At 33.5% G+C, this 15,163-nt stretch overlaps 1 protein-coding gene and 1 pseudogene across 2 annotated transcripts in view; one reads left to right on the top strand and one right to left on the bottom strand.

The window, feature by feature from the left end:
• Window positions 1–13,225, bottom strand: part of LOC144835677 (uncharacterized) — a 64,865-nt gene extending 51,640 nt beyond the window's left edge. The window contains exons 1-4 of the mRNA XM_078690743.1: window positions 13,216–13,225; window positions 12,531–13,037; window positions 12,357–12,422; window positions 12,176–12,241 (exon numbers count right to left, since the gene is read on the bottom strand). Of these exons, the coding sequence (XP_078546869.1) occupies window positions 12,176–12,241; window positions 12,357–12,422; window positions 12,531–13,037; window positions 13,216–13,225 (649 nt within the window). The remainder of the gene's footprint in view (window positions 1–12,175; window positions 12,242–12,356; window positions 12,423–12,530; window positions 13,038–13,215) is intronic.
• On the top strand, window positions 1,000–7,495 carry LOC144834693 (lymphoid-specific helicase-like; annotated as a pseudogene). The gene is made up of 10 exons (XR_013610997.1): window positions 1,000–1,042; window positions 1,392–1,517; window positions 1,799–1,901; window positions 2,136–2,294; window positions 2,530–2,741; window positions 3,129–3,350; window positions 3,961–4,085; window positions 4,381–4,492; window positions 4,777–4,936; window positions 5,647–7,495. The product of XR_013610997.1 is annotated as a lymphoid-specific helicase-like (transcript).
• Window positions 13,226–15,163: the final 1,938 nt, after the last annotated feature.

Genomic DNA, 15,163 nt, shown 5'->3' with positions numbered 1-15,163 from the left:
ACCTGTCGAAACAATGACAATCAAAGATTACATTACAAACCAACAACAATCAAAGAGCACACGGCGTTCCATACAAATTACCGTTATTGAACTAGCGGCCGCTTTGGTTGGCGGCCGCTTCGACCGTAATCCCTGCCTGGCACCTAACTAACGTGACAATATGAACTCATCAATATCCCTCCACCACACAGCGGCACACTTTTCTCCCTTTTCTAGCCCACAAAAACTGGAGAGTCAGAGGAGTGTGAATTCTAACTAGCCTAGTTTAGTAGCCTATTACTATCTAGGCCTGGCCCTACCTAGATGACCTCTCAATGTCTGATCGAAATTTTCCTCATCTTCTCAGAGCAGGATGACAGTGCGTGACATACGTGAAGATAACAGCTGCTACACAGACCATAGACTTATTATATTATAATATAATACCTCCAATACGACCATGTAGACCTACAGATTATAGATACCTCCTTGTGTACATAGACAGAACTACTGTCGTCTAGATGGCTGTTGACAGGTAAGCACTCATGGATACAGAGTAAAGAAACAACTATATGTTGTTTTTACCAATTTGTAAATGTAAATTATATTATAGTGAATGCACAATGAAGAATGGCCAGTTGATATAGACATTTCACATTCTGATTTTAGCAGCAACTAGGCCTACTGCATGCTGTATTATTACGTTTCTGTTTTCTTTTTAAGAGTGAGTGCAAGAATGTTCTTACTAATAGACAACATGTAAGCATTCAAGAATACGTCAGAGTAAAGAGAAAACTTAATTCAGTTGGCAAATGTGTTTGTCTTAATTTTTACACGTCCAAAAGCAATTAATAATAATTATCTTTTTAATACAATATATCAGTTATATATATTTGTTTTTCAATGATTAAAAATTAGTGGAAGAAAGTTGTGTTATCTTTGTCAGATTAGTAATTTCAGGAATTATCCTGATTATTTTATCTTTCTGCTTTCAACAAGAGCTGGTGGGTTAGGCATCAACTTGACAACAGCTGACATAGTCACTATATATGACAGTGATTGGGTAAGTTAAATAAATAATTACTACATTTTATTACAGCGTGATCAATAATCTGCCATACGATTTACACACAGAGTGTCATATGTAAAGAAGTATTTGTGCTGAGTGAAGTTGAGCCTAATCTAATTCTACCCAGCTTATATTTCACATACCAACTTAAGTCTGTTCTTAACCTAGACTTACCTACCACTTTCACTGTTTGGAACACACCATCATGTTTAGAGAAATATCCTAACATGTTTGTAATGAATTTATAGCAGTACAACTTAGCCTCCAACTTGATACAAGCTATTTAAATTATAAGGTGGTAAGATAAATTGTTTGATTTTGTATTCAACTATGTTTATTTTAGAGAACTAAAGACGTACCAATCTGCCAACAGACTTCTACTTACTGGTACCCCACTTCAAAACAACCTGTCTGAGTTGTGGTCTATGCTAAACTTCTTACTACCAGAAGTGTTTGATGATCTACAAACGTAAGTATTAATTGTTATCAATTTGAATCCGGTCCTGCTCCAGTTGAGGTTCGCAACAGATTGTTCGTCATACAGCATTAGTTACTTTTTGTTTTCATGATGCGTCATGCAGTTACATAAGATTGGCACATGGCGTGTTGTGAAAACAAAATGCAACGCAATTTTTATTTTCTGGAGCAGGTGTGAAAGGCAAACATGTCAATCACTGCCCACCAAACAATTTCCCTCTGTATAAGAACAAAACTGATGTAGATATAAATTTCCTTTATCTTATTTTTCAGGTTTGAATCCTGGTTTGATTTTAATTCCTTTACAAGTTATGAAGATGAAGAAGCCATTGTAGATAAGGAGAGAGAACAACATGTTATATCCATGATGCACCAGGTACTGCCAACAAATCAGTTAACAGTTTCTTAGATCAAAAACGAAGGGAACGGTAATTAACCGAGCGAGGCGTCATAAACTTTGCTCCGTCTATCGGACCAAACGTTAAATCAACCAATTATAGTCCCGATGAGAACGGAACAGATTATACTGGGCTTTAATGCATGCACAGATTCATGTTGATATTTTCTGTGAGTAATTTTATTCTGTATTAAAACTGTTGGTATCTTATAGATTCTTACGCCATTTTTATTACGACGCTTAAAGACAGATGTTGACCTGACAATACCTCCAAAGAAAGAGATCATTGTAAACGCACCAATGACGAGTATTCAACAAGAATTCTACGCATCAACTCTAGACAGGTCAATTATTGATAAGGTCAAACCCAAGGTAAGAACAGTGTATCATGTGCCATGGCTCTGTTATAATCAACCTAGCTGCCTACAAGCCAGAGTGTTAGTTAACATTAAATTAGAAACACCTGCTAAAATAAATGAGGCGTGATTCTGCAGCTGAGAAATTGCAGTAAGAATTAACCAATGATTGGTTGATAACTAAAAGTTAAAAAGTCGAGTCCTGAGTGCCACACTTTCTATAGTTTGTTTAGCTGCCTTATGTTATTAAGTTCCAAACTATTGAAACGTATATAAAAAGAATGTTGTTGTCACCTGCCATCCTTTTGTTCCACAGAAAAAAAGAAGAGGTAACATTGACCCCAAAAGGTCGACCCAAGAGAGGATGCTCTAAAAAGGTTGACTACTCCATTGTATTTAATGAAAATGAGGAATCTGATGATGTTGAAGATTGGTACAAAAAGATTAGAGACACATTTGCCAAGTGAGTTTACAATAGTTGTAGTAGAGAAGAAGTCTAGGCGTGAGTACCAAAAAGTTAAGATTGAATGGGAAAAATATTTTGTTGTAATCAGGTGGCATGGGGTTTTAGGTGGGTGCCTTGTTGAAATTCGTCTTAGTAGTATGGTGTTGGTTAGTGTTATATCTTATAATATCCTGTAGTCTGAACAGATGCTTAGCACTTATTTTGTAAGAGGGTGTCCCTGTCCACCTCCACCAGTACAACATCCATGAGTACATTACTTTATGCCCCTTTTATTATTTATTTCAGAGAAGCGACTGCACCTGGTGAGAGGGTGTCCATGTCCACCTCCAACAGCACGACATCCATGAGTACATTACTTTATGCCCCTTTTATTATTTATTTCAGAGAACCAACTGCACCAGGTGAGACCCCATCAAATACAGAATCAGTAGTTAATATTAAGCTTCAAAACATTGTAATGCAACTAAGAAAATGCTGTAACCATCCTTACCTACTGGAATATTGACCCGGTCACGCAACAGTTCAAAGTTGATGAGGATCTTGTCAAGTCATGCGGAAAGCTTTTAGTGTTGGAGAGAATGTTAACTAAAGAAGCGTGGACACAAGGTATCAATCGTAAATATTCATGTTAGTTTAAAAGAATGTAATAAGTTAATGAAATTGGCAATTGGTACCAGAATTATTTTATGAAACCATCTGAATTATATGTCTGTTTGTCTGTAGGTCCTGATCTTTTCCCAGATGACCTCAATGTCTGATATATTTGTTTGTTTGTCTGTTGTAGGTCCTCATCTTTTCCCAGATGACCTCAATGTCTGATCTGTTTGTCTGTAGGTCCTCATCTTTCCCCAGATGACCTCAATGTCTGATATGTTTGTCTGTTTGTCTGTAGATCCTGATCTTTTCCCAGATGACCTCAATGTCTGATATGTTTGTCTGTTTGTCTGTAGGTCCTGATCTTTTCCCAGATGACTTCAATGTCTGATATGTTTGTCTGTTTGTTTGTAGGTCCTTATCTTTTCCCAGATGACCTCAATGTCTGATATGTTTGTCTGTAGGTCCTGATCTTTTCCCAGATGACCTCAATGTCTGATATGTTTGTTTGTTTGTAGGTCCTCATCTTTCCCCAGATGACCTCAATGTCTGATATATTTGTTTGTCTGTAGGTCCTCATCTTTTCCCAGATGACCTCAATGTCTGATATGTTTGTCTGTAGGTCCTCATCTTTTTCCAGATGACCTCAATGCTTGACATACTTGAAGATTACTGCCACTTAAGAAACCACAACTACTGTCGTCTAGATGGCAGCATGGCTTTTGCTGAGAGACAACAACCAGGTAAGCACCCGCATGGTGAAGATGAAGAAATTTAGAATTATTTGGAAGAACTTGTAAATATAAATGATACTGAATTAAGATGATACACACATTCTGATTTTAGCAACTACTGCTGTATTATGTTAATTAGTATTATGAATATTTTTGCTGATAGAGAAAAGATGGAAAATGTGTTTGTCTTAATTTTTACCAAATTATCTTTAATATCAGTTGCTTGTAGCAGCCACAAATCATGTTTGTTTTTCTCAATTATTCAAAATTAGTGGAAGAAAGTTGTGTTATTATCTTTCTCAGATTAGTAATTTTAGCAATGATCCTGATTATTTCATCTTTCTGCTTTCAACAAGAGCTGGTGGGTTAGGCATCAACTTGACAACAGCTGACACAGTCATTATATATGACAGTGATTGGGTAAGTTAAATAAATAATTACTACATTTTATTACAGCGTGATCAATAATCTGCCATACGATTTACACACAGAGTGCAATATGCTTTTTTGCTGCACACTTTTTGCACTCAAGTGCATGATAGTGACAAAATAAAGAGCACACACGTAACTCATTTCAGCGCGTCTAATTGGCTACATCCTTCAACCCATGTTATAATAATTAGTCACAGGCTTGTGGTGTAATGTTTGTTTTAGTGTAGTGACTTTCAATACATTGTAAAGTAGCATTTATAGTTATATTATAGAATCCACAGTCAGATCTAGAAGCCCAAGATAGATGCCACAGAATTGGTCAAGAAAAGCCAGTGATTGTGTACAGGTTAGTGACCATTAACACCATTGACCAGAAGATAGTGGAGAGAGCAGCTGCAAAGAAGAAGCTGGAGAAGATGGTCATTCATCAAGGTCAGTTTTGTCTTTCACACCTCCCTAAAATCCCTCATGAACAATAAACGCCGGATAAATACATTAAAGATGTATTGTCCCTTTGACTAATTCAAAAACAAATTTTTTTTTAATATTTCGAAAAAAGTGGGTCATTTTGAAGTATCATAATAGTTATTAACTTTCACAAAAAATTAGTCGGAAAAAAAATAATTTAACCAAAATACAGACGTTTTTTTGTTTGTTAAAAAAATAACTTTGTTTGACTTCGATCAAAACATATCTCATAATACAACGCGCTTATTTGGCTACTCTGTATGCATATTCATAAAACTTCTTCGCGATCTGTGTGAAAAAACCTTCTCAACTGCGACAAGTTGTAAACAATCCTAATTAGCATCATGCATAATGCATACTAATGGTTTGAAATCTTTGTTTACTTTTGCTTGTGATGATTTTCCAGACGAAATGTAATCAAATTAATTTACCTGTTAATTACGTAAACTTGTTGTTTTTGGCTCGAATTTTCGACTTAAAGTGAATAACTTTAATATTACTTTGATATGGCCAATTTAAATTTAGAATTTTTTTTTTCATTTTTTGTGTTTCAAGGGACAATACATCTTTAAATTAATCATATTGTTTTATAGACTTGTACAGTGGTATGCAAACTTCTAGGCATTGATTGTTCTCATTCATTTAAAAAATTCATTATCTTATTTTGTTTTTAGGTAAATTCAAAGGCAGTAAAACTATGGTGAGAGAAGAATTACTAAAAGTGTTACGCTCCACTGATCACTCTGGCATTATCAAAAATTGTAAAGAACAAGTCATCAGCGACACTATTGGATCGCAGCGACCTTGTTAAGAATAACGCGGGAAAGAAATTGAAACCAGTAAAGGAGAATGAAGCGTTTAAGGTTCTGGAATCCTGCGATGAGAATGTCATGGAGTTAAAGATCTCAGCTAGAGAAGGATAACTAACCTGTCTTCAACAATCTATTACAAGTTTGATCTCTGCATATTCATTCAATTCTCCATCAAGATATCCACATCAAATCCATGGCTCCTGGCTTTAAATTTACTACAGTACTGGGTTCACATACTGTATACCCAATATTGCACCAATTGAAATCTGGGATTGTTAATGGTATTTATGACATTTATTTCTATGCAAGTAGTTACTGTTGTTTTCTGCACAGCACAGTGTTCAGGTTTAAACTATTGTTAACACCAAGTGTTATTACAAGTCAGCACAGTGTTCAGGTTTAAACTATTGTTAACACCAAGTGTTATTACAAGTCAGCACAGTGTTCAGGTTTAAACTATTGTTAACACCAAGTGTTATTACAAGTCAGCACAGTGTTCAGGTTTAAACTATTGTTAACACCAAGTGTTATTACAAGTCAGCACAGTGTTCAGGTTTAAACTATTGTTAACACCAAGTGTTATTACAAGTCAGCACAGTGTTCAGGTTTAAACTATTGTTAACACCAAGTGTTATTACAAGTCAGCACAGTGTTCAGGTTTAAACTATTGTTAACACCAAGTGTTATTACAAGTCAGCACAGTGTTCAGGTTTAAACTATTGTTAACACCAAGTGTTATTACAAGTCAGCACAGTGTTCAGGTTTAAACTATTGTTAACACCAAGTGTTATTACAAGTCAACACAGTGTTCAGGTTTAAACTATTGTTAACACCAAGTGTTATTACAAGTCAACACAGTGTTCAGGTTTAAACTATTGTTAACACCAAGTGTTATTACAAGTCAGCACAGTGTTCAGGTTTAAACTATTGTTAACACCAAGTGTTATTACAAGTCAACACAGTGTTCAGGTTTAAACTATTGTTAACACCAAGTGTTATTACAAGTCAACACAGTGTTCAGGTTTAAACTATTGTTAACACCAAGTGTTATTACAAGTCAGCACAGTGTTCAGGTTTAAACTATTGTTAACACCAAGTGTTATTACAAGTTAACACAGTGTTCAGGTTTAAACTATTGTTAGCACCAAAGTGTTATTACAAGTCAGCACAGTGTTCAGGTTTAAACTATTGTTAGCACCAAGTGTTATTACAAGTCAGCACAGTGTTCAGGTTTAAACTATTGTTAACACCAAGTGTTATTACAAGTTAACAGTGTTCAGGTTTAAACTATTGTTAGCACCAAAGTGTTATTACTCTTACAACAAAAGAAAATCAAAGACTGTACACAAATATATCTCAAAATTAAGTAGAACCTTTAATTATTCCAATCTATAAATGGTAATCCATAACTTATCAACTTTAAATTTATTTTATACAGAATTATATTTCACTATTTCTACATCATATAGAAAAAATATTTCTACATCAAAAAATATATTTAAAAGCACAGCAATGAAACTAAATGCAAAATTCATTGATATCAAACTATATTATATAATGTCTTCATTGTTTGATTTTTGTCATTTTTAGTTTTACAAATTCTACTTCAACTTTGTTCTGTTGTTGTTACTGTGCCAAAGACATCTCATAATGTGTTTATTTGTTAATATAATTTCTAATTACGTTTTCATTTAATAAAACTGCTTTTGATAACAAATTACGTTTGATCATGTTCATGCTATTTTTTGTAGTTTCAAGTTGTACCACTTTACTTTTAGTATTTAACCATCCAACCTAATTAGGCCTATAAAGAGTTGTATTAATTACATTTAATATAATATTATCACATAATTACCTTAAAACACGCACAACCAATTCTATACAATATATCAAGTAAAAAACATTACATTATTATAAAAGAATCATTGTCATTAAACATGGCAGCACAGCTTATAAAGATTATAATGAATAAGAAACAAACATTCTTGTTTATCTGCATGCTACAGCTGTTAATAATTATTACTTCCGTTGCTAGTGTGCCGCGTGCGGAAGTACGCGCGCGCGCTCCGTCGATAAAGGTAAGTATGTCAAAATAAAATGTTTAAAAACATTGTATAATGTTTTAGATTATCATATTGATTTAATCTACTATACGATTTATATATAAAAGGTCGTTATTATATTGAATACAAATTTAATGTTAGAAATGCAATTATTTGCGATATTAAAAATTGACACCTGCTTGCTGCGAGATTTAAAAATGTGTCTGTTATATAGTAGAAGTAACATACGTTATCAGTGAAAACTAACGATGAATAAATGTAATATTTCTTATTGAACACTTTTCAGACACGTGACGAATGTCGTCAGCTGATAGATTGCAATCCTTCATGCCAAGCACCCACAGCTTAGGACACATAATGAGTAATGAAGAAAATGTATTAACATCAATGTTGTGAAGTTTACTATCAGAGATAAAGAGATGACGTAATGCTAATTGAACTTGTTTGAGAGAACATTCTGATACAAAGTCATTAAATACATCACGTGATAGATTCCCAATCCAAACATTGCTATATTTATCTTCAATGCCTAAAATGTGTGCAATAACTCTTCCCTTTCGCTCCAATGCCATCTTACAACAAAAGGCACGGACACTACCACCATCATATTGCATACAATACAATTGCATAATTAGACGTATGAAATGCCCGTCACATTGTACACCTGGACTAATGTAATCAATAAACATTCTTATGGAGGTAGATATATCATCCAAATGATTATTTATTTCTAAATCTTTGCTTGTCATGTGATTAATTAATTCATTTACCACAGCATCTCTATGTTGTTTTTTAACAAAGTTTAAATTTCTCGGCAGAGAGCGATATGTTGACAAACTATTTGTAACCCAGTGCTTGAGGAAACCGCCAGCTTTATCACCAAGGAAACCAATTGCAAACTCTCTCGCTCTGTATAAATGCTCACTCTCTCGTATCACCTCCCACTCATCATCATCCAATGGTGTAAGTAATGTTCGTACATCTGAGCACTCATTCTCAATACCTTCACTTTCACATAATTTGAACAAGTAAAATCCCACCAATGACTCTACTATCAATTTGTGAGGAGGCATAAAAATGTTATCAAAATTTGATTTTGAAATGTGTGCGTCTTCATAAACGAACCCGAGTTTTAAGGCCATATCAACCATATCTTTGTTCGAATGTTCAGTCAAATCCGTTTTGTTTATTGAAAGTTGGTTTACTTTTAAGCTATCATACATAAATTTCCCTAATAAAATCATAGCATTTACATACTTCACTGGTGTTTTTTCAAAATCAGAAATCTTTGTTATATTTTCTCGTTTGTTGAACTGATTTAAAATACTACGAAATAGTTCTTTAAATAGGTCAGATTTATCTTCGGGGAGACTTTGATTATCTTCCCACAATATACAAAGTGAAAGAAGTAGCATCGGGTTTTTGCACATTGCATACGCTTCAGGATGTTTTGGATCCTCCTCCTCCTCCTCCAACTCCTCATCCTCCTCCTCCTCCTCATCCTCGTCCTCATCCTCCTCCTCCTCATCCTCATCCTCCTCCTCCTCCAACCCCTCATCCTTTTCCTCCTCCTCCTCCTCCTCCTCCTCCTCCTCCTCCGACGACGACGACTCATATGTGTCAATATCTAACTCTTGTCTAAGGGATTTTCCCAATTGTGGTTTTTCAAAATACTCAAAATGTTTGTCAATATACTTTCCTATGTTCTCGTTGTTAAACCCATTAACTCTTACATGTACGTCACATGCTTTTACGAATTCGTCTACGTTTTCTGATCGTGAAGTAAGTATCACAGTACTGTTTTTTAAGTTGTTCTTTTTGAAAAGACTAAGTACGCTTGGATTATTAAACCTTAATTCATCTAAACCATCTAGTAGCAGTACAACTTTATCGTCATGTTTCTTTATGAATTTCTTAATTAATCGTGGATCATTTGGGAGATCTGTATCTAAATTGAAATCTGTCATATCAATTTGCTTTACAAATAAATCAAAGATGTTTTCATCTTTATCTAAATCCCGTACACTTAAAAGAAATACAATTTTACCTCCAAATGATTTAATTGATTGAGTAGCCGTAGCCCAGTTGTATGATAAATGCCTTAATATGGTAGTTTTACCTATCCCACCTTCGCCATCTATAAGAGCTCTACATCCAGGTGTGGAACTGATAACATCTACCACTTCTGTTAATGTTGTTGGTTTGCTTCCATTATTCTTTTTAGCTTCTTTGCGTAGTTCCAAATCAGTGAACATCTGCGAAATGTCAACACTGTATCTATCACGCATTGTTGCTGGTGTAAATATACTGGCCTGACTACACAATTCCCTTTGTCTTTGAACCAGATATTCTTCAATTTTGTCTAGATGCGAAGAAAAATGGCAAAAACAATATTTAGTAAATTAAATTTTACTTAATAAGAGCCTTGCAATTTCTAATACTGTAATACAATAGGTAGTACTGGAGCCGCGCCGAAGTAGTAACCGAGTAAATAATATAGAGGGCGACAAATACAATTGTTTATCAATCAGAAAGAAAACTCGGTTGAACGACTGGTGGTCGCCAGCAAATCGTAACAACCGTTTCAATGTAGAGCAATCCACCGCTTATATTATGGTAAAACCTAATGTGACGTGCTAATGTGGTCATTGATGATGAAAGCTGATTTTTATACATTCACTTTTACGACATTAGCTTTGTAACACGCATGTATTCACTTTTTTGTAGGTGAAATAAAAAAGTATTACAAATACTACTAGTATAACAAATTAAAGACTTTTTAGGCATCTCAGTACAACTTTTTTTCTTAATACGAAAGCAATAACAAATAACAGAAATAATATAAATTGCGTTCAAAGTGATAGTGTTGACAATTAATTTTAATAGGAAAAGTTAAAACTGTAAATAAATTTTCTTTTATTCAAAATTGAAATCATGCACTCGTGTACAAATAATTTAATTTAAAACCTTGTCATTTATCCTAAATTAAAACTAACTGGTAATATCGGGGAGCTGCTGTTGTAAACACGCGTTTGCAATATTAAATGTATTGATTTTACGTATTCTATTCTTTGGTTTTTCGTGAAAAGAGAATACACCACCACTGCGTGTGACATGTTTTTTATTTATAATTATTATTAGGTTAAAAGGTTACGTAAGATGTTTATGATTGAAACTGAATTAACAATTATCTACGTCATAATCACATTTATTTATGATTATCCTCAATTTTATGCCAATTGGCATACACAATTGTGCATTTATAGGCCTTAATGCTGTATCTATGAAAATAAAAGGGATTATAGAAGGCGGCAAACAGAATATAGCATTAATCAGAACGAAATTTTAACAATGTTATTTGAACTAAAGCTGATTATAACTACAGTACATGAAATATTACGGTGAATTACTATTTTTGAATTTGAAAATCTCATCAATTGTTTTACGAAGACATTTTATCAAATTAATTATTATTAAATGAGCAAAATTAAAGTAAGACGATGTGATTTTATCATTCCTTCAATCTTTTATCTCGGAATCTCTGGTCCATAGAAAGTAAAATTACATATAAATGAATTAAAAATTAAAACAAATAGACCGTACTAATTACTACTACTCATCTAATGTTTTTAATGCTTTAAGAATGTTTGATTGTTACAGAAATGTAGTACGAGGCCAAGTATACACCTTCAAATTGGCCAATGTATATATATATTATTGTTGTTTATTTTTTTCGCCAATATCATAAACTTTAATCACACACTTGATGGTTAATGAAGTTATTGTTGCAACTTTCGGTTTTTCATTGAATTGTAGCGCGGGCGGAAATATAGAGGGCGGCAAACACAATTTTTAATTCATCTAAATTGATAAAACATATTATTTAGGGCCTACTCTGAAATCTAACTTTTTAGAAGACCTATTTTTATTTGTATTCAGTAAACAAACTTTGTAATGCGGATTAGAATTAAGCTTATTGGATCTCAAAGAATAAGAATATGTGTAATACGAGTCTTACTTATTATGATGTTAACAACATATCGTTTTTAAAACAATGAAGCTTCTTAATTATTATATCGTTCTCTGTGTGGGTCAGGATTGGAATTAAACATCAAAAAGGATTTTGTTTAAATACTGTATTATTATTCTGAATGCAACTAACCTGTTTCTGATTTATCCTCTTTTGGCATTCCTTGTCCTTCATTACTACTGGTTGCCACTTGCCCTATTTTAATAACAGAATAATAAGAAACAAAATGAAATACTTATTTTACCTAAAAAACTACCGATTGGGAGCAAAATTATACGGTTCATTATTAGTAACTGACCTGTTTCTGATTTAAATCTTTTTCGCATTCCTTGTTCTTCATTATTACTACAAGTCGCCACTCGTCCTGTAATAATCAAATAATAATAATACGAAAAACAAATTAAAGACAATTATTATTATTTTACCTAAATAACTACCGATTGGGAGCAAAAGTATACGGTTCATTATTAGTAACTGACCTGTTTCTGATATAAATCTTTTTCGCATTCCCTGTTCTTCATTACTACGTCTGGTCGCCACTTGCCCTGTAATAAATGACAGGACAAAACATGAATTTAGGCTACAATGATATTCTATACTGGTAATTCTTTAAAAATTAATTAATGTTTCTTTAGCTTTTCGCACTAACTTACCTTCAGTCAGAAGTGTTACTCTTGATTCCAGTCCAACTTGTCTTAAATTGTTAATGAATTCTTCAATTTTTTCTTCACAGATTATTCGTCTCTCTTCCAAATCCAGAATCATACTCCAGGCATCTTTGTAATTCTTTAACGCACTACCATTGTACAATGCATCGATTCTGTCCACATCAGCCTGTCTAAGTCCATTTCCGAATGCTACAATTTGTAATCGATATCGAGTGAACTTAGTAATTTCTTGAACTTCAAGAAAAGAATGTTTGAGACGATCTATGACACCAAACTGTTCAGTTACTTTTATTGTATCGTCTAGCAATGTACGATTTTCTGAACTTAAACGTCCATTTGTCCTTAATTCCTGTAGTAAGTGTATCGTTTTGGTGGCGCTGTCTATGTTCGTTAGGCCTACTGCAATCAAATCTTGGTACAAAACTTTCAGCTTTGTGACGAGATTACGTTCATCATACCAAGTTGAAAAATGTACTAAATCCAGATCAAAATCTATGAAATGGTGGAAACAGAACAATTTAAAAAGGTGTATTATTATTTATAGCAACACAAGAATTACTGTATATAATCATATATGTAAAGCGGACCAATCTTTTTTTATGTCGGTACTTATTATACTAATATGTTTATAATATTGTAGTCTTTAAAAGTGAATACATTATCAGTGTACCTGTTGCCATTTTTTCAAATTTCTGTCTTCAATTCTGAAAAATAAGTGTTAAATCGGATCATAATTCACAAATATATCTAAATATATATCTGATCGTTTCATATAGGCCTACTAAGTTCAATGTAACGATAAGATCAATGATTGAACTGTCTGCAGTTTGTTTATAGTCAATAAGTGTGGAGCATCCGGGCAATTTATATAATGTTCTTTGTGTCTTGCTACCCGCGCGTACTTTAGGATTAGACAGGACAGGTTGACCATCAGTGACAAACTGAACACGTGAGTAACACGCGTACTTTAGGATTAGACAGGACAGGTTGACCATCAGTGACAAACTGAACACGTGAGTAACACGCGTACTTTAGGATTGGACAGAACAGGTTGACCATCAGTGACAAACTGAACACGTGAGTAACACGCGTACTTTAGGATTGGACAGAACAGGTTGGGCATCAGTGACAAACTGAACACAAAGTAACTTCACACATTAATGGAATATTAGTCAAAATTACAAGTATATAATTATCTTATAATATGATATTGTTTATTGTGATGGCATTCTTCTGTTACTCAGAGAAACTCGCTGTTTGTTGACGATTAGTGTGTGGTACACAGAATAGTACGTTCAGTGATATTAACAAGACATTTACCACAACCCACACTCTACTTCAAATAACCATGGAAGCAAAATTATGCCTACATTCTCATATTATTGTTTTGCAAATAAATGTTCCGAACAAATTAAATTGAAATTGTAAACTTAAGACAGGACTGTAACTGGATCAATATACCGATACAGTCAAATGTGACGATTTGTAGCAGCAACTGCGCCACTCCCTTTGACGTCAACTACTGTATAATTAGTGCAAACTTACAATTGGCTTAAGACTGGACTTTAACTGGATCTCGTATCTGGACTATCAATATAAACCGATACAGTTAAATGTGACGATTTGTAGCAGCAACTGCGCCACTCCCTTTGACGTCAACTACTGTGTAATTAGTGTAAACTTACAAATTAGCTTCAGACTGGACTGTAACTGGATCTCGTATCTGAACTATCAATATACCGATACAGTTAAATGTGACGATTTGTACCACCAACTGCGCCACTCCCTTTGACGTCAACTTCTGTGTAATTATTATTCATAATCTGGTATATGTATGCTATATTGACTTTGGCCGTGACTTCACAAAAACTTTTCCACGGTCCAACTGTCTTTCTGTTGAAACACAATGTACACGATTATATCGGCACCGTCGTACGACGTCTATAAATATTCAATTCAAAATTCCATAGAAAGTATTTTTAGAAAATTACCAGCTAAAATCTTTTTAAATAATATTCAAAAACTGCAAAATGAATGTTATGGAAACACCTAAAGGGAATTGGTTTAAACACAATTCACATTTTTTGTGTATAAATATAGACGGCATTAACTGTTATAATATTTGTACTATATCTAATCATTTTAATAACTATTTTTGTAATATTGCTTCTGATCTGGTATCTGAACTACATTTGTGCAATAATTCATATACTGACTCTAAATTTATTTAATCATTTTACACCTTTTATATCTATTTTAAAAAAATTTTTTTTTTTTTTTTTAGCTTTTTAATTTTTACTAACAAATATCTTTTTATTAATATTATAATCATAACAATACATATTAAAAAAATATATATAAAGTAATATTTATCGCATAATATACAGTCTAGGATAATTAAATGATATACAAAATCATTACACCCAACTACTATCTTCATCTCCTTATACGGAACATCATTTGAATAATAGAACAAGAACAAGTCTACACATCTACACATAATCAAACATCGTATACTCTATCTCTAACAATATTTCAATCTTCTATCGACTACTGTAAAGCCGAAGTATAGTCGTTATCTCGGGACCGTTCTATGGCTACCACCACGTAGGCTTACT

This window comes from Antedon bifida, chromosome 2 (genome assembly GCF_963402885.1).
Source record: "Antedon bifida chromosome 2, ecAntBifi1.1, whole genome shotgun sequence".
Taxonomy (NCBI): domain Eukaryota; kingdom Metazoa; phylum Echinodermata; class Crinoidea; order Comatulida; family Antedonidae; genus Antedon; species Antedon bifida.
This window is presented reverse-complemented; position numbering and strand designations above follow the sequence as displayed.